At 36.5% G+C, this 24,957-nt stretch overlaps 3 protein-coding genes across 3 annotated transcripts; 2 read left to right on the top strand and 1 right to left on the bottom strand.

Moving 5' to 3' along the window:
- The first annotated feature begins 655 nt into the window (after positions 1-655).
- On the top strand, positions 656-2,786 carry LOC115447738. The gene is made up of 2 exons (XM_030174946.2): positions 656-1,536; positions 1,810-2,786. Exons 1-2 carry the CDS (start codon positions 742-744, stop codon positions 2,101-2,103), a joined length of 1,089 nt encoding a protein of 362 aa, XP_030030806.2. The 5' UTR covers positions 656-741; the 3' UTR covers positions 2,104-2,786.
- Positions 2,787-7,117: 4,331 nt separating this feature from the next.
- LOC115447730 lies at positions 7,118-8,753 on the top strand. The gene is made up of 2 exons (XM_030174939.2): positions 7,118-7,928; positions 8,210-8,753. Exons 1-2 carry the CDS (start codon positions 7,134-7,136, stop codon positions 8,672-8,674), a joined length of 1,260 nt encoding a protein of 419 aa, XP_030030799.2. The 5' UTR covers positions 7,118-7,133; the 3' UTR covers positions 8,675-8,753.
- A 10,897-nt stretch (positions 8,754-19,650) lies between these two features.
- Positions 19,651-22,081, bottom strand: LOC115447735. The gene is made up of 2 exons (XM_030174943.2): positions 21,281-22,081; positions 19,651-20,216 (listed from the first exon to the last, which is right to left on the bottom strand). The coding sequence occupies exons 1-2, from the start codon at positions 22,073-22,075 to the stop codon at positions 19,743-19,745; spliced, it is 1,269 nt and encodes a 422-aa protein (XP_030030803.2). The 5' UTR covers positions 22,076-22,081; the 3' UTR covers positions 19,651-19,742.
- Between the last annotated feature and the right edge of the window lie 2,876 nt (positions 22,082-24,957).

Here is a 24,957-nt window from a genome sequence, read left to right as displayed (position 1 = left end):
CTAACCAATGAACCTAACCTAAGTCCCTACGCAACGGCCTACCAACTAAAACTCCGCGTTGACCCTCTTCGGCGCATAAGGGACGACTGCGGGCTTCCCCGAGACAGCAGGTCCGAGTCTTCGTCCGCGGCCGCCCCTGCGCGATGCCGCCTTGCGGCCCGTCTCCTAAATGTGGGGGGGCTCCTAAGCCCCCTCGCACCGAAGGACGCTCTCAGCGTCAACAGCAGCATGAGGTCAATGCCACACTGCCGTCCATCCCGGGGTCAACCGAAAAATGTGCAAGAAATGCACAAAAATGCACTAGGGCGGACAGGTCCCTGCTGCCCGCCAACGACCCCCTTCGTGGCCCCTATAAGTCGCCTCTTACGACAGGCAGGGGTTTACCGTGGTGGTATTCTCCAAACGCCCCCATTCCACAGGGCGGATTAGGTGATATCTACTAATTCCTCAGATAACTCGTCGCCCGCGTCACACATGACATGATTTCATTTCTGACCGAAACAAAACACGCCGACGTCATGTCGCAGACCTAACTAAACTGTTTACGTCTACTTTCATACTTTTTGCTGTGTTATTATTTTGTTATTGGCTGCTCACATATTATCTAATCGTCAGTCAACACGTATAAAGAATAATCGTTCATTATTATTGAGACAACATTATCGTTTGCCCGATAAAAGTTTTGTATAAAATGATACGTTGCTCTGGTTAAGTTCACTGTAGTTTTATTATCTAAACGATATGGGACTCGAATTCGAAGGCGCAACAGACAATATTAGTGAACGACAGTTGAGTTTTATAAGCGAGGTTTTAGAAAAACGAGGATATAAAGACACTAAGGTGACGATCGGCGCGGTTGGGGAGGCCGGGGACAACTTCGTCGCGTTCGTCAAAAGAATTATCGTGCGAGATGATAATGGAGAGTTTCGGATGATAGCCAAATTTGCACCTCAAATCGAAATACATAGAATGTCAACGCAATCTGAGAATCTTTTCAAAAACGAGCACATAATATACACGGTAGTTCTGCCGAAATTTCAGCAATTAGAGGAAGAAGCAAATGTGCCTCAAGAAAATAGGCTAAGGTTTGCAGAGTGCTACGGATCACTATCGGAACCTCCACACGAAGTAATTCTCCTGGAAGATCTACGTGTACCGGACTTCATCATGCTGGACAGGTTCAAACCTTTACCTGAAGAATGCATCAGATCAGTGCTAAGAAACTTTGCAACGCTCCACTCTTTATCATTCGCTCTAAAACACAAAGATTTGAATACATTTAATGTTTTAAAAAATGGATTTTTCGATTTATGGGCTAGCATGGACGGTGGAGCTGAGGCGTTTGCTTACTTCAGCCAGTTAGAAAACTCAGCAGCTTCGATAGTGGAGGGAGAAGAGAGAAAGAAACTCCTTAAGGGATGTATTATAAACGCGTTAGCTGCGACTGCAAAGATGTCAAAACAAGATGAAGACTCAAAACATTCAATCATTCAACAAGGCGATTCTTGGACCAACAACATCATGTTTAAGTTTGACGTAAGTATTAGCATAGTTTCACTGCCTCTAATAAAAATCCTACAATCCATAATATATTCACCCAAAAAGCATAAATAACAACTAAATAAACATGGGTAACAGTTTAGATGACAGGGTTCGGTATTTAACTATAAAATATTTTTTTCTGAATTTGTCTAAATGTCTTTCAGTCTGCTCTATGATCCTTATTTTCACAACAATACAATTAAACCAACACATTTCTTTATCCCTGAGTTTATGTAAATGTTTAACAAATTTATATTCACTTTCTAGAGAGACACGCTCCAAGAATCAGTCATGATCGACTACCAGCTATCCAAAGTAAGCAATCCGTGCTGCGACATAATGTACCTCATCTTCAACTGCACGGACCACAAGACTCGTCTCCAACACTTCCATGACTGGATCGACTACTACCACTCCGAACTAGTCAAGGCATTATCCAATTTTGGCCTGGAAGCCAACGTCTATCCCAGAGAACAATTAGACGCGGACATGGAAAAGATACGGAAGTATAATGTTTGGACTGTCACTAATCTTGGCGAGTGTCACGTTGTTGAAGTCTGATGATGCTTCGAGGATGAAGGCAGCCATTGAGAAGACTATAGATCTGAATGAATTTTACCAAATACCCCATTCTGATGAAGAGTTCACGTTAATGTTTAGGAAGAGGGTTGAGGGTTTAGTCGACAGTTTCGTACACTTCGAATTGTTGTAACAGTATTGGTACTAATAAATTATTTATTTTCATTTTATTTATTTACACAGTAGGTTAAATGTAACATATCTTCGCCCTAATTAGTTAGGTGCTACAACCCATTTAATGACAAAAATATTACTAAGCAGATATCTCGATAACCTAAAAATAATGGTAAGCTGGTTGAGGTACAGATGTTTTGATAAGTTTCAGATAGAAGTTGTAAACGTAAAACAAAACTTAGATATTAGATATTATACAATAACTATATTATGTTATCAAGAAAACAGATTAAATGGACTTACATTTATAAGAAAGTAATACTTAAGTAAGACCTTAGTAAAACTTAAATATTAGGTATTTAATGCAATTATCACTTAATACTTAATATAAACATACACGCATAAACAATATCGCTGGATCCTATAGTGGTAAGCAGAGAGTATGAATTGCCACTTTGTACGAACTGTACGTAACCCTCTTTGTATTTATTCGTTCATTCTATCTTTAATTTTATCCTATTGCAATTTAATATAATGCAATCACACCTCGATGCAGTCGATTCTTTATTTATGCATTCTCTTTTTTTGTTGTTATTGTGACAGTCGTTTGTCCTCCCCAAAATGCCAAACCACCTCGATCCTTCCCCAAACAAACAGCTTTGAGAATTCGTTCCATACGTTTTCGGCGGGTATATGCGGGTTTACGAATAATTTCTACACAGGTGAAAGAGACCATAGTAGTATTTGATATAAATTTCAAGTTGATACCTCCACGCGTTCCTGAGCAAGAGGATCTTGAGAGACAGACAGACTGGCAAAAAATGATTTTACAAGGGTTCCTTTTGAGATAAAACCTAAAAGCGTTTTGAATAATAATATATATCATGAGAGAACAAGACCATTTTTTTTAGTATTAACTGTTTTGTTTGGTGACGAAATGTAATAACTACTTGAAATTTATTTCTTTTTGTTCTTGATAATCCGTTATTATTATGACTTTTCATGTTTTAGACATAGACTGCCACGGTGGTAAAAGTTGTACTGCATGCGTGGTACGACAGCGCTCTGAAGTCCTGGGTTCGAATCCCGGGTCGGGCAAAGTGATATTTGGAATTTTCTGTCTAGTTTCAGCCCGGAGTCTAAAATTTGTGCCCGATATGGCGATAGGCTCATCCTCTATCAGATAATGGGACGGAACACATTTGGCGAAAAATGGGTGCCCTGGTTGTGCTCCTGAATACCCCTTCGGGGATAAATGCGTGATGTTGAGTGTGTGTGTAAGATTAGCTATGGTTGTAATATCGCTAGCTTACTGTTTCAAGTAACAAGTACTTATGTAACTTTTTTTCTTATTGCAGAATGAAACTAAAATGATCATGTCGGATAACATTAGAAAAGACATTTGTGGATCCCCGCTTATTTGTCTTTGGAGATGTTTGAAATTTTCACTGAAAAAGACTTTTAACATAGAACCTTTTAACAGTGAGCTAGCGATGTATATAATGTAAACCCACTTAATAACACATACATTTTTCCACATCTTTACATAATATGTGGAAAAATGTTATGGTTGTTACTTTAACTAATATCATTTATATGTTGTACTGTTAACTTATATTAAATAAATAAATAAAATATAAAATGTCTATCGGCTATCAAGCAATGATGATGAAAGCCAAAATCCGCGAATGCTTAGACAAAAACAAAACAATACCATACACCGAACCTGTATCACCGAAGAGGTAGGTAGACGTGCAACTAGGGCACCCACTTTTCCCCTGCCTGTCTCGTCCTATGATGTGATAGGGGGCTAACCTAAAACCGTAACGAGCACAAATTCCAAACACCGGGCTGATATAAAAAAAATCTAAAACTTTGCCTGACCCAGGATTCGAACACGGGTCTTCAGAGCGGTGTTCTAGATACGACGCGGGCAATAAAATTATTCCAAATAGAATTGCAAAACAAATTATTGTTCTCGGCATTATTTTTTTTATCGCTTTCAATGACGAGACGAGCTTGCCGTTCGCGTGATGGTAAACGATACGACCGCCCATAAACAGTAGAAACACCATCCAACATCTTGATTTACAAAGTATTGTTTGGTATTCCATTGCGCTCGCCATTCTGAGACGTGATATGTTAAGTCTCATTATGTCCAGCAGTTACACTGGCTACAATGTTCTTCGAACCGAAACACAACAATGACTACACACTGAAGCTTGGCAGCAAAAATAGACATTACAGTGTTACCTACCCAGGCGGACTAACATACAAGAGAACTGCCACCAGTTGTTTTTAGAGCACTGTTATATAATTCTTGAATTGACTTCCTAAGCTCATTGCTTACTCCTCTCAAATTGGTTCTATTATCGGAAAATAATATATTCCACCTGAGTCATGACTCATTATGTGCGTAGATAATGCAATTACTAGATAAAACGTTATATTATGTATCGCGAATTGGTCTTGTTTGCAACTAACGTAGAAGGCCAACAGTGGCGAAGGGTGAATTTTCCAAAAGAGAATTCGAAACAACATAAGTACTAATATGCAATAAAACGTCTGCAAATCGTTCTAATGATAAGATTTTACATAAATTACGAAACCGAAGCCCAGTCACTAAAGGACAATGATAATATAATATTATTATATGACAATAAAGGAAATATGATTCAACAACCAAATATACGTTGGAAGATAAGTACCTGAAGATAGTGTGTTGATTATATTGTTCAAGTCATTCATTTAATATAATAATAGCGAAGTGTCGTCTAGAGATTAAAAAAAAGGTTGTGCGTCATTCAATTCCCTGTTATACGTTTAGGGCATGTAATTATCGGAATATTCTGATAATCGATTAAAAAAATATCGTTTTTATTTTCAGATAAAAAACGATAAATATCGGTTTTAAGATATAAAAAAAACAACTTTTTTATTAATATTATCAAGCATTTAATTCATATAATACTGTTCAAAGCAATTAGACGAATACTACTTTAAAGTACAACTAAACTTTTTGCTGAAGGTTTTATTTATAACTGGCCACTAAATAATGTAGAGATATTGATAAAGAAATTAAAAAACGAAGGAGATTGGGGATTTTGTTAGTAGTTCTCAATAAATTGACCAAGAGAGTATATAAACCCCTTTTTTATTATTCTGGCTCGTCAAAGTGACTGCACTGCAAAAGAGAGTAAGCGTGATGCCGTCCAAATAATGTATGGAATGGCAACAGATGGCTACAATCAATACAATCATGTTGGCTTACTAATAAGCTCTTTCTCTCTAAGGCGGAATGTCCCAGAATTATAGGAAGAAGGGAACACGCGCCCACCCAAACCATTCCGAAGTCTGATAATGCGGCAAAGAAAAGAGTTGGCGTATCTATGCGTTCGAGTCGTGATGGTTTTAGCAATCAAGCTGTAGCTTCGCATGCCAGCACTCAAGGTTCTGCTGGGGAAGTTCTAAAGGAGAGGTTTTTCAAATTGAACAATTCCTCAGAGCATTGGCCATGATACAATTGATACAACACGCTTAGAGAAGCGACATCCCTTCGCAACTGTGACGAATTCAAGTTGCTCGTCTATATCTTTCATTCTGTGGATGGCTTGCCGCTGAAATCCATCCGAGGCATCAAACAAGTATTGGGTGAAACAGTCCCAGAGGCGCGAGTTGTAATCCATAACCGGCCGTACATGCAATTTATATACGGGATTGAATTGACCGGTCGTGAAAAACCGACGCATGCTGTTCAGGATTTCAACACTGCGTGATGTGGTAGATATTACGCCTTCCATGTGATTACTTGGATTCAGATAACAGCGGATGTCCACACCGAGGATACGCAGGTCATTCCGCAATGAGTAGCAAATTCGCAATTAATGAATTTCCACTTTTAAATTTGGGAGAGAATAAAACAGGGATCGTTTGCACGTTATCGCACACATCTGCGTTTTCTTGGCATTGAACTCAATTAGGTACTAGGAACCCCATATAGAAATGAGGCTCAAAGTCCGGTTAACCTCAATAACAAAATCCGTGCGCTTCGTCACTACGAATCATGGTCTCATAATCTCATATCGCCCATCAACCGTGCTGTCTTCTACATTAGAATGAATGTTCCCAAGCGATAACATATCATTGATATGCAGAAGGAACAAGGTGGGCGATATCAGCAGCAATCGACAGCTCTGTGAGACTTCGGCATTTTCGGTCGTGAGCTTCGAAGCGTGCCCATAAACGATGATAGCTCTTTACGCCCATATAGAAAGCCAGCAATTCACGCTCACAAGTTATCGCGCAAATTTTATTCCCATAGCTTGAAAAAAAGTCCACGGTCCCGAACCGTAGCAAAAGGCTTGGCTATCAAGTTTCTCTTAAATGGCCCGATAATTTTAGCATGAATTCTTGCTAGTATTTAAAACAAAACGAATATACTGAACTGGACATCATTTCATCAATAGTTCGAACAACATTTTGAAGAAAATGGTTGTGACAGACGTTGAATTTACGATTCGCAAACTTTGTTTTTATTGTTTTTAGATTTCTACAGATAATATGCAGAAGGCAATGGTTAACCAGTTCGCAGCATTTTTTTATTACAAATATGCGGGTCGCTACTCTATTAGATATTAATCAACCAGCTGAAGTGTAGCCGATATTGATATCGATAATACCTGCCTACTTCCTGTTAAAATACCGAATTTATATTTTTCCAACATTAGGTAATACTGACATTACTTTTATCTAATCAACAATATATATTCAAGCATACTTTACATATTATGTTTAAAAAGAAAAGATTAGTATCGATTGTCGCTAAGATAAATTAGATAAATGACTATATAAATGCTGGTGTACTTCTATAAAATTTGACTATAATTCAGGCCGGCAAGATGGTACTCCAGTTCGAAGGTGCAGTTAATAATATCAGTGAGGTCCAGCTGGCTTTCATTCGCGAAGTTCTAGAAAAAAGAGGATATAAAGATACCAAAGTAACTATTGAAGCAGTCGGTAAAGCAGGAGACAATTACGTAGCCAATGTTAAAAGAATCATTGTTAAAAACGAAAATGGAGAATTCAGAATTATTGCGAAAGTTGCGTCACAACAGGAACATTTAAGGATTACTGCAGGTGTACAACAAAGTTTCAGAAACGAACATATTATGTATACGTTGGTCCTTCCTAAATATCAACAATTTGAAGAACAAGCAGGTTTACATAATGATGACAGGCTACGGTTTGCAGAATGTTACGGATCATTTACCGAGCCACCGCATGAAGTGATCCTTTTGGAAGACTTGCAAGTAGCAGGCTTCAGCATGTTGGATAGATTCACGCCACTATCCGATAAATGCATCAGGTCAATGCTGAGAAACCTTGCTATTCTGCATTCTCTTTCCTTCGCACTTAAATATAAAGAACCAGAAACATACAATGAATGTAAAAACAACCTTATAGACACTTTAGTAATAGATGAAAAGCGCCCAGACATACAATATTTCTGGTCCTATTTAGAAAATAATGCCGTTAACGTAGTCGAAGGAGATGTGAGAAAAAAACACGTAAACAAATGTGTTAGCTATAATATGGAACAGAGTAGCAAGATTTCAAAAGAAATCGCAGGGTCGAAACAGTCCGTCATCCAACAAGGAGATGTTTGGACTAACAACATATTATTCAAATTTCATGTAAGTATTAATATTAATCTTGAATGCGAAATTAACTTCTTATCTACTTAAGATAACGAAATACGCTGTTTCATTTATTGTAACTCGGCAGAAAATATTATACATCGGACTTGAAAGAAAAATACAATAGTTTGATTTATTAAGGTTTGTAATGTTGCTGATCCTAATGTGTAGTATTTTTGCTGTTATTATACGGTATTCTGAATGGTCAGTAATATTTAGATTCTATTATACTGTTATCAATATTGGAAGAAATTAATCTATATTCTTGCATTTTTCAGGGAGATTCAGTCGAATCAGTGATGATAGACTACCAAATGACCAAAGAAAACAACCCAACGAACGATCTCATGCTCACGATCTTCGGTTGCAGCGACCAGGAGACGCAGGTGAAACATTTCAACGACTGGCTCGACTACTACCACACGGAGTTAGACCAAAAGCTCCACGACTTAGGTCTGAAAGCCAACTTCGTGTATCCTAGAGACCAGCTAGACGCTGACATGAAGAGATACGCCAAGAGTAGTCTCGGCGCATTAGTTGTGGCAGTAACTTTTAGTTTAATGCAACCTTCTAATGCTGAGAAAGTTAAGGATTCTACAGAGGAACAGTTCAAGCCTGTTAAGGAAGAAGAAAAAGAAGCTGCTGTGAAAGATTTTTTTAGATTCGATGGTCAACATAAGGAAATGTACAAAAAGAGATTAGAAGGAATTGTTGACAATTTCATCAAGTTTGGACTGTTATAAAAAATATAAAACATTAATTAAAGATATTTATTTTTTATAAATAATTAAACGATGTATTGAATAATTGAGCGACGAATAATAACTATTTAGTATACCTATTAGCTATTATGATTCTTCATTTTTTCTTCTTCTAATTCAGATATTTAAATAGGAGTCGCTATCGTCGTAAAAATGGAGCTGTGGATCGCAACAGTGTAGTTGGTTTAGAATATTATAAGTCACTTTCTAATTTTTAAGCCCCTTAAAACACATATAGAGACTTTTGAATTGGGAAAGGTTAAGATAAGATTTCGATTATGAAAAAATATTCGACGAATTACTTAGAAGCAGACAAGGAAACGTGGACTTTGATTTTACGATTTGGACAAAAAAAGTTAATCTTCTAATCGCAGTCATTAAGGTTGCTTTAACAGTTTTTTAGCACGATTTAGAAAATTATATATTTCCTATATTAGTGTTTCGTATGGTATGTAGTCCCTTTTCTTTTTATTCACAGATACAGATCTGTTCTTTCTCTTCCCTTGAGTCTCATCGTTAATTGTTCAGTTAGCGAGGTTCCTAATGGTAACCAGTAAAGAGGTAATGTTAAATCATTTTTTGGTTTTTAGTGGTTTTCGAAAGCGGTATAATTTTTTGTTAAAAAGTTTTTTTTTAATTTTAATACCAATAAGAATACAATAATCATCCTTCAGACGGGACAACGTAAGTTGAGTCAACTAGTACACAATAAATATTTATTAATTTTTTGCATAAACGATAACTTTTAAGGTAATTTAAACTTAATTAATTGGATGTAGGTCTGATTCCATCCATCCTGTTCTGTCCAAGGATTGATGTGGCAAAAGGGTTCTGTAATTTAGTGACCATTATCTAGATGTGTAGGTATTATGATAATTTTTAAGTTATACTTCTTTCAGCGCGTTAGGGAAAAATGATGAGAGCAAATTTTAACGGTGCGCTTGCACACCTTCATGGAAATCTGACACTACGAAATTAGCTAGTCATTAGTTAAATTATTATTTCATATGTACAAAGAAATTAATAAATTAATAATAGAATAATTTTTCTATTATTAATGTCGTTTTCTCTATAAACATAAGATAACAGGAAGGATATAGTTTTTAGAAATATTTTTACCTTACGCCAAAATAGTATAACTTCTTACGTGTGTACATAAGTAGGTACACACACATGTTTTTTATCTGTGTGATTTCTACTGCATGCGTTAGTGTTGGTATGTTCTAGTGTACAAAAATACTAAAAAAATAATTAAATAATAAAAAAGATAACTTGATATAGGTCACTGTGAACCGTTGACAGCGATGACGTAGGTTCTACTAGTATATCGCTGAAACTTAATAAAAAATACCTCGTGCCCAACTCCCCAACTTTTATCTAATACTTGACCCAAATAGAAACGGATATAAATATTAGGTGATATGTGGTTATCGTGTATGCGTGATCTAACGAAGTTGACCGATAAGGCATTGATGTGACCTTGAAACGATAATCAAGGCAGGGCGTTGAACCCTATTCTTATGATTAGGGCTCGTTTCCGTAAACTAATGCAATAAAATATGTTTAGGTCAATGACCACAATTAATTAATATCTTTTATGCAGGGTTGAGATTAATCGACGCAAGGAGGAGGATGCAGGGTAAGCCATAACAGCCTAGTCTGTTGTGGAATACATTGGTGAGACGAATACGCATAGGTTCAAAACCCAAGGGCACACCTCTGACTTTTCCATAATTATGTGTGTGTTCTTTGTGAATTATCGCTTGCGTTAACGGAAGAAGAACATCGTGAAGAAACCTATATACCTGAGAAGTTCTCTATAGAAATTTTGAGGGTGTGTGAAGTCTACAAATCCGCACTAGGCCAGCGTGCTGGACTAAGGCCTAATCTCTCTAAGTAGTAGAAACCCGTGCCCAGCAGTGGAACACTATATAATACAGGGCTGATATTATTATGAATATATATTTTTTATTTAATTTAATATAAGGCGCAGCGAAATTCAGTTCATTCAAATTAATTTTAACTTTAACTACTATATTGATAGAGATTATTTCAAGGTATTTATAATAAAGAATTAAGATCGAGGGTTAGCTGATTGACAGGACTTAACTGTTTTATAAAGCTTTTGATAGATCCCTTCGAAATTACCATACGTGATAAGATAATCACTAAAACCACTTGAAATGAGCACCTGTTATGACCTCAAGATGTTTTATCTCAATATCAAACTCCTTGACCGAAATAGAATAGGATAAAGTCATGTTCGATATTAATTTATCAAGTACTGAACATATATCGCATTTTGGAGATTTATGACCGACAAGAATATGATACTACCTTACTGAAGATTTGCAGGTTGTTGAACTTTACGTAGCTCCAAAAATTTTCGATCCCTGATCACTATCATCATCATTTTAGTCGGAAATCATCCACTGCTGGACATAGGCCTCCCCCATTGAGCGCCACCGGTTCTGGGCCGCCCTCATCCATCGGACTCCGGCGACCCTCACCAGGTCGTCGGTCCATCTCGTAAGGGGCCTGCCTAAGATTCCCGATATCACTTGGAAAATAAAATTTTACTATACTAGCTTTTGCTTTCGGCTCCGCTTTTGTGATGCAGTTTTTCCGGTACAAAAGTTCCCCTGTATATTATCCCAGGAAAAAAACTAAGTGCAGTCTATATCAGAGGCGAAGTGTGATATAACATATAGGTATTAATATGCATGATTGCGATCTGCCAATAGTTATAATGATAATTAGATTTTACAATCAGAAAAGGGAAGACGGCAAGACTCGGGTTTTATGGAACCTTCGCTACTGGTGTATGTGCTATTCCAGACTATAATCTATCTCTGCGTTAAATTTCATTGAGATCTGTTTAGCCATTCTGGCTTGATTGAGTAACAAAAATATCCGAAGTTTTGCATTTATGATATTTGTATGGTTTACTGACACTTCTTGTCAGCTATTATAATTTTAAGGTATACATCTATGGCTCCTAAGTATTGTATCTGAAAAAATAGCGATATTCACTGTTTTAACATTTTGTTATTTAGGTATTGTTTACTACCAAACCTATAAAAAAATTGTAAATGTTTTTTTATGAAGATTTTATTTTTAGTTTATTACTTTTTGAATTAATTGGGTATCATAAATAAACTACGAACTTGAAACATCTGGAGAAACTCAAACCAGGCAACACAACCAGAATAATTAGAGTACTTAAAGCAACTCATTTTCTTTAATCATCCATAATCGTTGAAGTCTCATTCTCTCCCAGTGACCGGCTTGAGCCGAGGTTCGTAACTCGTTAGTTGGTTGCCCTCAGCTTGGCAGCTCAATTTTCTAGGGTTGCGAGCGCTTAAAATGCTCACCCAAAATCCAGTGTGTTAGTATAAGCCGGCCTTACCAAGCTAATAAACATAGTAAGGGGCCGTTCAAGTATTCGTAACGCAATTTGGGGGGAGGGGGGACTTGTAAAATGTTACGATACGTAACAGGGGCGGGGGGGGGGGGGGGCGTTCGTACAAAGCGTTATGTAACATTGGTTTTTTTATTTTAAAATAATTACGAAGGTATTTTAGCGACTTTCCGGTATTTTGCGTAAAATAATTGGGAATAATACAAAAATCTTCAAAAGTTGCGTAACGTAATACTTGAACGGCCCCTAATGTTGAAAAAAAGTATTTTTAAAATTGTATGTAATGGTTGAACAGTCGAGAGAATCGTATTAAATATTTAACAACCTGACGCTAATAAATTATTTGCTCAAAGAAGCTTCGGACGTAAAATTGATGCGGATTTAGCATTTATTGAATTTCCATCGAAACGCAAATCCAATATGCCCGTACATTTGCCGATAATGGACGAAACCCCAAATCCTTGGTCAGTTTAAAATTTACGTATGGATGATTATAAAATATTGAAATATATTTTGTTCGGAAATTCTATATAAGAAATCCGAAGGTGACTATGTCCATACAGTTCTCCACTTGTATCTGGTCACTAGGTGAGTGTGGAGGCCTAAAGCCTAAGCCCTTTAGCTGTGAAGGAAGCCCGAGCCCAACAGTGGGATAGTACATAATATAAAGTATATATGTTTGCTCAAAAAGGGCAGATCATTTTACACTCAATTAAATGTCTCGGTGGAGTTGTATTGCGTGCGGTACGACTATCGATATGGAGTCGGGTTCGAAGCCTGGGCCGGGCAGGGCGGGTTTTTATTCAATATCGGCCCGGGGTCGAGAATGTGTGCCCGATGTGATGATAGCCTCGCCGCCTATCACATCACGGGACGGAAAACAAAGAAAAATGGATGCACCTGTTGCTTTTCTGCCTAACCTAACGTGTATAATGACTTGTGTGTGCGTGTGTGGTTACTGATTATATATCGCAATCATGATCATGTACTAATATTAATGATTTCATTATTTCATATGAAGGCGGGATATTCAGTTGTAAATACAAAAGTATAGTATAAAGCTACGTGAAAAGATTAAACACAGTATGTCATAATATTCGCTAAGTGCGGCTTAAAAACACATATTTGAGACCCCTTTCTATAAATTACGGATATCTTACAACCTCGGACAGTTCCGGAAAAACCCGGATGCATGGCAACCCTTGTAATATACATTGTATTCAAATGTCTTAAATTATGAAACATTGCCGTCATATTTTCATTACTTTTTTCCTTTATTGTAATACAGTGAGATTTAAATTGTTAGTATTTCCCGCTTACTGCATTAAAAGGCTGTGTAAATCTTATTTGTTATTTATTTTTGGCTTCTGTATATTTTTGGGGCAATGGAGAGTAATGTATATGAATGGATATACTATTATTGTTATTTAGTGAAAATAGAACCATTAATGTAGTACATTACGTCGCGGCGATAAAAATGATGGCGATAATAATAATTGAAAATATCGTGACTTAATTAGTTAATAGAACGGACTGCCGAGACGAATGTCTGCAAGCCCAAGACCACGCACCATTATGTTTTCTAGTTTTGTGTGATTTCTTCGTGAATTATAGCCTGATTTAACGTTAAAGGAAAACATCGCGAGGAAACCTGCATGTATGAGAAGTTTGCTATAAGAGTTTTGATGGTATGTGAAGTCTGCTGATCCACACTAGGCCAGCGTGGTGGTCTATGAGGAACCCTCTAAGGTTAGGGGGAGGAGAGAAGGCCAGAATTGTTTCCGAGCCCTCATAAGCCCCAATATGAATTTGGCAACCATGAGGTATACACACTTGACTGTGTGCCTAAGGCCAAAGTAAATGTCCCCCGAGCACGGGCATGCATTCGGTGCAGAGACTATGCGCTAGGGCTGCCAGATTTTTTTCAGACTTTAAGAGACAAATGGGCAAAAAATACTGCAGTTGAGTTCAGTTTTCTACCCGGAACTAATAAGAAACAAAATTACTTTGTTACATTTTTAAGTATTTTTCCGAGAATCAAGTCAGTTTTAACATATTTGTAACGATCAATGCAATTATAATCGTAATTAAAAACAGCTATCAACTCTATTTATTCAATTTATTAAAAACCGACTCGTATTGATATGTATGCGAAAATGTAAACGTTGCGCGCGTGAGTACTTGTCAATCGCAGATCGATCGATTTACGGGATCGATTTATGTGCCTAAAATACGGGACGTCTGGTAAAACTACCGAGCGCACAACATTGTCGGTGGTTGTCTCTGCTCACTTGTATTCTATTCTTTTTAAAGAAATCATTCGTACTGACTTTCAAGCCTTTTTAGCTCTTGAAGATTACCTATAAAAACTAACTATACATTAGATAATTGTTTTATCAGTTTTTTACATCATGCAATATTTTAAACCGATTTATATCAGTAAAGCTTGACATCGGAGAAGACGTAACATTGGTAATTACGCTGCATACTTATTAGATGAGATGAAACTTACCTAGTATTTATTTATTTTAAGGACAAACAGCGGTAATTACATTAAATCAATCAACCTTTACAAATTACTAACAATATTATAATGCATTAGCTTAAGTTGCCCCCCGGCATGCATTGATATGTTGAAAAAAACAATTATTAAAATGTAATGGATAATATTATGTATGTCCGATCTTATTACAAAAGGATTGAATATGCAAATAAACATTAGTATTTAGCCAGCATTCAGTTTGTTTTAATCATCTCCGGTAACAACCTTACATAGAGGTCGACTAAAAATCTTAACAACGATGCATTTAAAAATAATAAAGAAATCAACTAATTCAAACAATCAACTTTAACACGACAAAAATGACGTCACGTTCAAAACCTGGGTAATTCCGAAGACAAATTGTTAACTAATCCGTCTCGGTGGTCCAAAGTAATCAACAAATATGATAAAGGGACCTCCCGTAGGAACGGCGGAATCGGGGGTCAGTCCGATTTGTATCTGCGAAATTTCTTGAGGGACCATTTCGTTCATCTCGCGTTTTTATTTAGTTAGTGAGATGAGTGTTATGAATCTTCATGTTTTTTACGTGATTTGAAATATTTTATGTTAAGTAGCAGTGTGTAACAGTTAAAGCAAAGACTCCATAGCTGGTGATATACTTGCTAGTGGTAGGATATATTTTATAACCGCCCGGATAGCGACCACCGTACACTAGGTGGTAAAACCCGCCATAGTGACCCACGTAAGTGTGTCGCGTTCCGGGATCAGACGCCATTTCGGCCGCCAAGCAGCTGTGTGTAGTCACAGTTGTGTTCCGGTTTGAAGGACATTGTAGCCAGCATAAGTACTGGACATACTGGACATACGCAGTGGAATACCTAACGATACATTATAATTTAAGGTGTTGGATGGTGTTTCTGCTGTTTATGGGTGATCGTATCGCTTACCATCAAGCGAACGGCAAGCTCGTCTCATCATTCAAGCAGGAATAAAAAAAGCACATACGCATAAATATGTTGGATTTGAATACAAGTTGACATATCGCTGGCTCTGTATTACGAGGTTCTACGTAATACTTGATGTGCAAATTCAGTGAAAATTTCCAATAATACCGAAAAATAAATAAAGGGGAAAGACGAATTATTGTCTTTTCTAATTTTTACAGGCAAGATTTTTTTATTTTATTTTGCAAAATTTGTAAAAATTAACACAGGACCTTGTAAAGTATCAGTAAGTGTAAGTTTTATTGAAGTTTTCATGCTTACAGGTTATTGTGACTGGTTTATTCTTACCGCCAATAAATAGTTAGCGTGTTGGGATACTTTGTAGGAATCAGTAGTAATATATGGCTTTTTATCTTTTAAATCTTGTAAAATATATAAAGTGTGTCAGGAATAAGTTTTATTTCTGACAAGGAGTCCTATCCTTCTACACAGTGTCTTGCTTGACTTTAATTTCAACTCATATAGTAAACATATATAATTATTTTCCAACTGTAGATTAGGTTATTAGTTATAGTATAATAAAAATAGATAATATTACAAAATGGGACCCAGGCGTAAACATACATCCAGAAACAGGCATCCATCCACACAAAAAAAATAATCAGTAAAGTTCTAGGGGATTCTGTTTTCACTTAAAGGGAAACTGGACCACCCTTCCCTGAGGGTCCCAGGGCGGGCGCTTAGCATACCAAGCTTATGTTGAGCAGAGGAAAAACTTAACCTATAATATAGAATAAATAATAATAATAAAACGACGTTTATAGCTAAAATTAATATTGTTACAAAATATATAAAATAGCAAAAATTGGTAATAGGAAGTGATTCAGCGTAACTGCTATCTAAGTGTACACAGTGTAGTATATCTCAAATAATAATATTTTTATCTGCCTTATTGATTGGACATGATTAGCAATGCTTCTTTTGATTTATGTACATTTTAATACTACTAGCGACATCTAGCTGAAGGCGAGGTGTTTAGTGTACAGTTTTACAATATCGTGTCTATTAGCTGCATAGGTGGCGTTAATTGTGCTGCTCCTTATTTACTTTGCTATTTCCAATCGGTCCCTTATCGTTGAGGAATGACTCTCAAATATCTTCGTAGTGATCTCTCCATCGGCTTTAGTCTTCTGCCTGATGAGGTGCGCCATTAATGAAGACATTCAACGCATCAGAAACTTGGTCTATCTACGTATCATGAGTGTAATGGTCTATCTTTTGGAGTAACGTCCTCGTGGTCTCTTCCACCTTTCCAACCATGAGGGTTTTTTCCAGGTTGTTTGGAAAAGACCATCGTATCTGGTGACATGTTCAAAGTACTTTAAGGTTCGGGGTAAAAAGGTCGCAGAATGCCTTTGTCTTTGTTCGAAATGCAGTTGTTTCAGGATGGACATGTTAGTTCGTTGTGTAGTCCACGGTATTCTGAATATCTTACGCCAGCAACACATTTTAAACGTATCCATTCTTATTCTGTCTGCTGCTGATTACTTTGCTCAGACAGATCCTATATATCAAACTAGTATTCTATTAGTGGCATCACTTTAAAGAATCGTTGTTGCCTGTCTTGTTTTATGTATGAATGCATTGATTATCTTTAATATTTTAAGTAAAATAAAAAAATATGTAATGATGCGATAATTAATTAATTTATTTATTTAAGGAACTCCAACGAAGGATATACGACATAAAATAAAAAAATGGTGTAGCATTATTACAAATTAAAAATGTGACGTGCTCCTCCAATTATAGGAGATCACAGCATGCAAATTTATATATTAATATTATTTAGATATTTAAGTAGAATAATGTAGAAAGGGTAATTTCATAACTTAGCGTATCTCTTCAAGTCAGCATCTAGCTGGTCTCTAGGGTACACGTAGTTGGCTTTCAGACCAAAGTCGTGGAGCCTTTGGTCTGATTCCGAATGGTAGTAGTCGAGCCAGTCGTTGAAATGTTTCACCTGCGTCTCCTGGTCGCTGCAGCCGAAAATCGTGAGCATGAGATCGTTCGTTGGGTTGTTTTCTTTGGTCATTTGGTAGTCTATCATCACTGATTCGACTGAATCTCCCTGAAAAATGCAAGAATATAGATTAATTTCTTCCAATATTGATAACAGTATAATAGAATCTAAATATTACTGACCATTACGAATACCGTATAATAACAGCAAAAATTAGAAGTATTTTTTAAACAAAAATAATACTAAATTATTTACTAGTAACATAATTTCGGATCCCGCCACTACACATTAGGATCAGCGACATTACAAACCTTAAGAAATCAAACTATTGTATTTTTCTTTCAAGTCCGATGTATAATATTTTCTGTCGAGTCTCGTGGTCGCTGCAGCCGAAGATCATGTACATGAGATCGTACGTAGGATTGTTTTCTCTGTTCAATTGGTAGTCTATCATCACTGATTGCTCGAGCATATCTTCGTGAAAAATATAAAAAGGAGATCATTTAACTTCTGGTATTTTTACGTGAATTATAGAATGTAAATATACCTGATCATTTTGTAGTAGATATAGCAGCAAACAATAGGAGACAAAAATGAAATTATTACTGAGATTTTGACTTCATTATCATTGGACATCAATATTAGATATAGTTGTTTTGATATCACTAACATATACAAGAATAAGATAAAATCCTTTCACAAACCGAAAACATTATAAAAACATTCTTCAAACCAACATAAATTATAAAATATGGAGATTTGTATATCATATCTACTGTGAGAGATATGGCAGTATAAGCGCGGGAAAAAATGTTATATGATTTTCAATCATGTTAACATTATTATTCAGTATCAAAAGTCACAACTTCACTTATTTACGCGATTTCCTGTTTTGTAATAAAATTTATCATAATTCCAAATAAATAAATATCATGATAGGATTAATATTTAATAATATTGATAACAAGTTTACAAACAGGACGTAAAATGTTTTATGTAAGATAAGTCTCCGATAGCAATGATTACCTCGTTTAACCAACTTCAAAAAATAATGATGTGTATTAATGTTTTTTAACTCAGAACTCGGTCATTTATGAAGCGATTTGGAAAATTCTTTATTATTTATAAGAAAGACCATGCCTCCAGATTGGTTGTATATATTTTATTTCAAAATCGCTTCAGTAGTTTGGTTTTAAAACTAAAAATAACTTGAATAATTATGTCATCCAAGTAAAATAAATTGCGAATTTTGATTTCTTGTAAAGTTTTAAGTTATGCTTTTGCGTTGGGTATGGTTGTCTTCTTTTAAATAGCATCACACCTTTTTCTCCTTTTCAGGGGTAAGCCGAGGTGTTTGCGGTGGTACGTAGCCACGCGGACTCTCACATAAGAGAGACCTACTATCAGTAAATAAATTATTTTTTGGGTATTATTTGTTTTTGAAGACGTTTTAATTCTTTGTTACTATTGCTCCAAACTTTAATGACCATATTTACCATATTTACCAATGAAGCACATTTATTAAGAGTTATATAACACTTACATCAAATTTGAATAATGTGTTGTTAGTCCACGAATCTCCTTGTTGGATGATGGAGTGTTTTGCGCCTTTAACCTCTTTTGGTAATTTGGAAGCCAGTGCGACGTGGCTAACAGATGCCTTTTTCTATCTTCTCCATCAACCATCATTACGGTTGTATTTTCTACATGGGAAAAGTATGTAGATATGTTGGGACGGTGAGCCATTTTGGCCCCAGTGTACTGCACACATCTGTCATAGCTATAAAAAGCTCGGACTTGCTTCCCCCGATACTAAATGCTGCTTGGCGCAGCGAGACGGAGCATCGCACAACGACTACAGGTGCGCACAACGTTAATTATTGTATGATATAAAAACGTAGTTAAAAAATCCTAGTTCAAATGTGCGTTGCTCACAATGATATGGTGTGAGCAAACGGACCTATTCAGCTATAATATTATGCTAAATCAACTACACTGTAGTGTAGTAGTGTAGCGCCTCCTTTATAAATATCTGAATTAGAAGAAGAAATAATGAAAAATCATAATAGCTAATAGGTATACCAAATTGTTATTATTTGTAATTTTATTATTCAATACACGGTTTAATTACGTATTAGAAATAAATATCTTTAATTAAAAATTTACATGTTTTTCAACAGTCCAAGCTTAATAAAACTGTCAATAATTCCTTCTAATTTCTTCTTGTATATTTCCGTATATCTATCATCGAATGTAAAGAATTCGTTCATAGCAGCGTCTATTTCTTCTTGGTTTGTAGGTTTGTGAAATTCTTCCATAGAATCCTTAATTTTCTCAGCATTGGAAGGCTGCATTGCGCTCATAGTCGCTGACATAACTAATGCGCCGAGCATATGCTTGGCGTATCTCTTCAAGTCAGCGTCTAACTGGTCTCTAGGGTACACGTAGTTGGCTTTCAGACCAAAGTCGTGGAGCCTTTTGTCTAACTCCGAGTGGTAGTAGTCGAGCCAGTCGTTGAAATGTTTCATCCGGCCTTCGTGGTCGCTGCAGGCGAAGATCATGAACATGAGATCGTTCGTTGGGTTGTTTTCTTTAACCATTTGGTAGTCTATCATCACTGATTCGACTGAATCTCCCTGAAAAATGCAAAGAAATAGATTAATTTCTTCTGATATTAATAAGAGTATTCAGAATACAGTATAAATAGCAGCAAATATAAGCAATTTTTTGCCACTAACAGAATTAAGTGTCATGCCATTACACATTAGGATCAGCGACGTTACAAACCTTAACTTAATAATAACAGTATTGCGCGGTATTTTAACAACTTGGACACGTCAGACCTTTGCCCATTATAATCATTTTACGCGGAGATGTATCATTATAGCCATTTTTATTCAGGATTATAGCTAATCACACTGTTTTTTTTTATGGTATTCTATGCAATGTCCTGTTTTAAGAGTGTATGAGATAAATTATTATTATAATACAGTTATTGTTATATTCCTAACCTAACAATTATGTAATTTGAGTGTGTAACTAATGTTTTCTTTAAGGTTCTTCTTTTGCATTCGATAGCTTTGACAATTATCTTGTCCGCACCCTACTGGATCGAGCAGCGGATTAAGAATATCGTTTTGTCAATTGCACATAATACACCCTCGTCTAAGGATATTCTAGATTACACCGCCTCTTCAGATCTGAGGACTCGGGTTCTATTTTCGGGCCGTGATATAGATTTTTCAACTCACTATCAGCTCGAGGTCAAGAATTAGTCCCCGATATGCTTCACCCCCTATCATTTCACGGTACACACGGTGATAAATGAGTTCACCCCTCAAGATTAAATAAATAAGTGTACGTGTTTATAAACTACCGATGACAGGTATTTGTCAAAGATTTGCTACCTGACGCAATGGTCAGTATTACATATTATCCAATTATCGAATGAAATTCAGTTAATCTAAGACGAAACGTCGTATTTGTAAGTATCCAGTTAGAAGAGTTGCACAGATTGCTACGAAATCCAGTTACCAGTTGAGTATTGTATCTGTTTTTAACGCGCGATGTATATTTCCTGTTGAGTTACAATAAACTAAACATCCCACTGCACTGACCCGTCTGGCTTTACAACGCGTGTTTCCTCGTCTTATACAGATAATACGTTAATTATGTAATCCAGTATAATAATAATACTTACAATAAATTTAAATAATATGTTGTTAGTCCAAGCATCTCCTTGCTGGATGACGGAGTGTTTCGAACCTGCGATCTCTTTAAACACCTTGCCTGCCTGCACCGTAGTATAGCTAACACATTTGTTTATATGCCTTTTTCTCACATCTCCGTCGACCAACTTAGCGGCTGTTTTTTCCATATGTGTTATGAAATACATTATCTCTGGGCGTTCTTCTACTTTCGTTGAGGTATCAACAAGACGCCTTCTGTATTCATTGAATGTTTCTGGTTCTTTATATTTAAGTGCAAAGGAAAGAGAATGCAGAATGGCAAGGTTTCTCAACACTGACCTGATGCATTGATCTGATAGTGGCGTGAATCTATCCAACATGCTGAAGCCTGCTACATTCAAGTCTTCCAAAAGGATCACTTCATGCGGTGGCTCGGGTAATGATCCGTAACACTCTGCAAATCTCAGTCTGTCATTTTTATGTAAATCTGCTTGTTCTTCAAACTGTTGATATTTAGGAAGGACCAAAGTATAAAAAATGTGTTCGCTTCTGAAATTTTGTTCTATAGATGCGGAGAGTCTTAAGTCTTCATGTTGTGACGCAATTTTGGCAATCATTCTAAATTCTCCATGTTCGTTTTTGGCAATGACTCTTTTAACATTGGCTATATAGTTGTCTCCAGCTTTACCGACTGCTTCAATAGTTACTTTGTTATCTTTATATCCTCTTTTTTCTAGGACGTCGCGAATGAAAGCCAGCTGCACCTCACTGATATTATTAACTGCACCTTCGAACTGGAGCACCATCTTGCCGGCCTGAATTGTAGTGAAATGTGATAAACATACGGCAGCATTTATATAGTAATTTATCTTAGTTATTATCGATACTTATCTTTTTTTGTTCAATACAATATGAATCGTATTCTATATTTATGTATATTGTTGATTAGATAAAAGTAGGGTCAGTATGAATTTTGGAAAAATATAAGTTCGATAATTATTTTATCAGGAAGTAGTCAGGTACCATCGACAATATCGGCTACACTTCAGCTGGTTGACCAATGTCTAATAAAGTATGACAGCCTCGGTAATTATACACGGTACGAGTACAACTACCGCGCTGAGGTCATGGGTTTGATTCCCGAGTTGGGCAAAAATTATTGTCACTGGTTTGTTTCCATCTTAAACAAAAAAAACTCAGTCGCAGCTCATAGTCAGGAAGTTGGCGGTGTGATACGCCCGTGCCTCGGAAAGCACGTAAATCCGTTGGTCCTGTGGCGGTACAGTTAGTGCATATACCGCCATCTTGTCAACATCGCCGGAACTGCAAGAAGATCGATGCAGAGACACAACTGGAGTGATAATCACACAGCAACCACGATAGATGGCGACATCGATCCTGAATCACGCTTGCACAGTTTGCGCGACGTGCAGCATATATACCACCTCCGACTAGGAACTGTCGGAGGGGCCGCGGCCGGTCGGACGCAACATCTGCCTGACTGGAAATCTTCCCCCTCTATAGAGGAACGCAACCACCTGTTCCTCTACAGTGGCGTCTACCTTTACGCCGCTACAGTCCTGCGCCTGATCTATCTCCTGTTAGGTTGGATTGCTGTCTCACCGGATTATGATAGTGAAGAAACAGAGAGTGCACGTGCGTATTGCGCACACACTACTGCACTATAATATATCCTGCATACTTGGTTGATCTCCGTTGAGATTGGCCTCGGTAGCCGAAATTCGGTCAGGTAGGAATCAATGGAGTAATATCCCCCATTTATGTTATAAAAAAATCGCTGCGAAATAGTTAAACAGTGCCATCTGTATATCATCTGTAAAAATTTAAAAACAAAATATTTTTTTGGAAATCGTAAATTCAAGGTTTGTCAAAGCCATTTTATTCAACATTTTATATTTTAACAAAAAAGCCACAGATTTTTTTTTGTTAAAACCATTAACGAATAACGTTCAGTTCTGTATATTTGTTTTGTAAAGAATGTTAGCTAGAATGATACTCGGAGAAAAGATTTTTAGAATTGAAAGTACACACGTAAGGAAAATTTTGGATTCTTATTTATTTATTAGTTACCAAAGGCACCAAGCAGAGTGAGCTTAGAGCTCTTTGGTGACCCAATAAAATAGATTATAAAAAATGCATAAATAAAAGTATTATGCTTTATAGTATTTCTAAATATAATGTGTCCGTCAGCCGTAACAATAATCTTCAGCATCTTACTTGTCCATGGAAAGTGGCTGGAACTGCTAAGTGTCGATACTGCTACGTGGTATTTCACCATAGAAACATTGATCTTTTCTTTCCCTTTACAGCCTCCTATAATCTAAATCTTCAATCCGATTCCGGTAATTAACCAATCAAGATAACCAATTTGTTAGCATGTCATAAAAAACTTTGTTCTGATCTGCCATTTGTGCAATAGATCTAAAAGGCTATTGAGATCGTTCATTAAAAATAGGCGAATTGGAAGGCGCACAAGCATTTTTTAATCTCTTGACGACACTTCGCTATTATTATACTACATGAATGACTTGAACAATATAATCAACTCGCTATCTTCACGTGATTATCTTTCAACATATATTTGGGTCTTGAAACATATTACCATTATTGTCAAATCATAACATTATATTATCAATGTCCAATGGCCTTTCACGTTTATGTTGCCAACAAGATCAACTCGCGATACATAACATTTTGTCTAGTCATTGCAGTATCTACGCACGTAATGAGTAATGACTCAGTTGGATTATATTATTTTCTGATAATGGAACCAATTCGAAAGGAGTAAGCAATGAGCTAAGGAAGTCAATTCAAGAATTATATAAGAGTGCTCTAAAAATAAAGCCGTGAACAATAATTTGATTTGGAATTTTATTTGGAATAGTTGTATTGCCCGCGTCGTATCTACAACACCGCTCTGAAGACCCGTGTTCAGAATCCTGGGGCGGGCAGTTTGTTTTTTTTTTATCAGTTCGGAATCTGGAATTTGTGCCCGATATGATGTTAGGCTAGCCCCCTATCTCATCATGGGACGGAACATGTAGGCGAAAAGTTGATGTCCTCGTTGCATGTCTGCCTACCTTTTCGGTGACACAGGTTTGTTATATGTTATTGTTTTTTGTTTTTTTTTTTTGTTTAAGAACTCGCGGATTTTGACTTTCATCATCATTGCTAGATATCCCATATACATTTTTTATTTTATTTATTTATTTAGGAAAAATAATGTTGTTATGATAAAATATAACTTAAGACTTAGCATATCCATAATATTATTTAAAGATTATTATATAGATATATACCACGCTGTTTACTGTTAAAAGGTTACGTGTAATATTTGATGTGTTAATCTATATATTATGAACGTTCATTTCTTTTGGTCATCGCATCACGTGTGAACGGATGGAACAATTCTGCTAATTCATTTTTTCTCAGGAGGTTCTTAAGAAAAACAAAATTTAAGAAGTTGAGCCAAACATTAGAAAATTTAAGAAAACTTAACGACATCCCTGTAGGTTGGGGACGCTTGGAGAATCCCACCACGGTATCCCCTACCTGTCGTAAAATGCAACTAATAGGGGCCATCGGCGGGTCGTCGGCAGGCGGCAGGGGGCCGTTCGCCCTTAGTGTACGTTGTGCACATTTCGCACATTGTGGTGAACCCCAGGAT

Source organism: Manduca sexta, chromosome 7 (assembly GCF_014839805.1).
Source record: "Manduca sexta isolate Smith_Timp_Sample1 chromosome 7, JHU_Msex_v1.0, whole genome shotgun sequence".
Taxonomy (NCBI): Eukaryota; Metazoa; Arthropoda; class Insecta; order Lepidoptera; family Sphingidae; genus Manduca; species Manduca sexta.
This window is presented reverse-complemented; position numbering and strand designations above follow the sequence as displayed.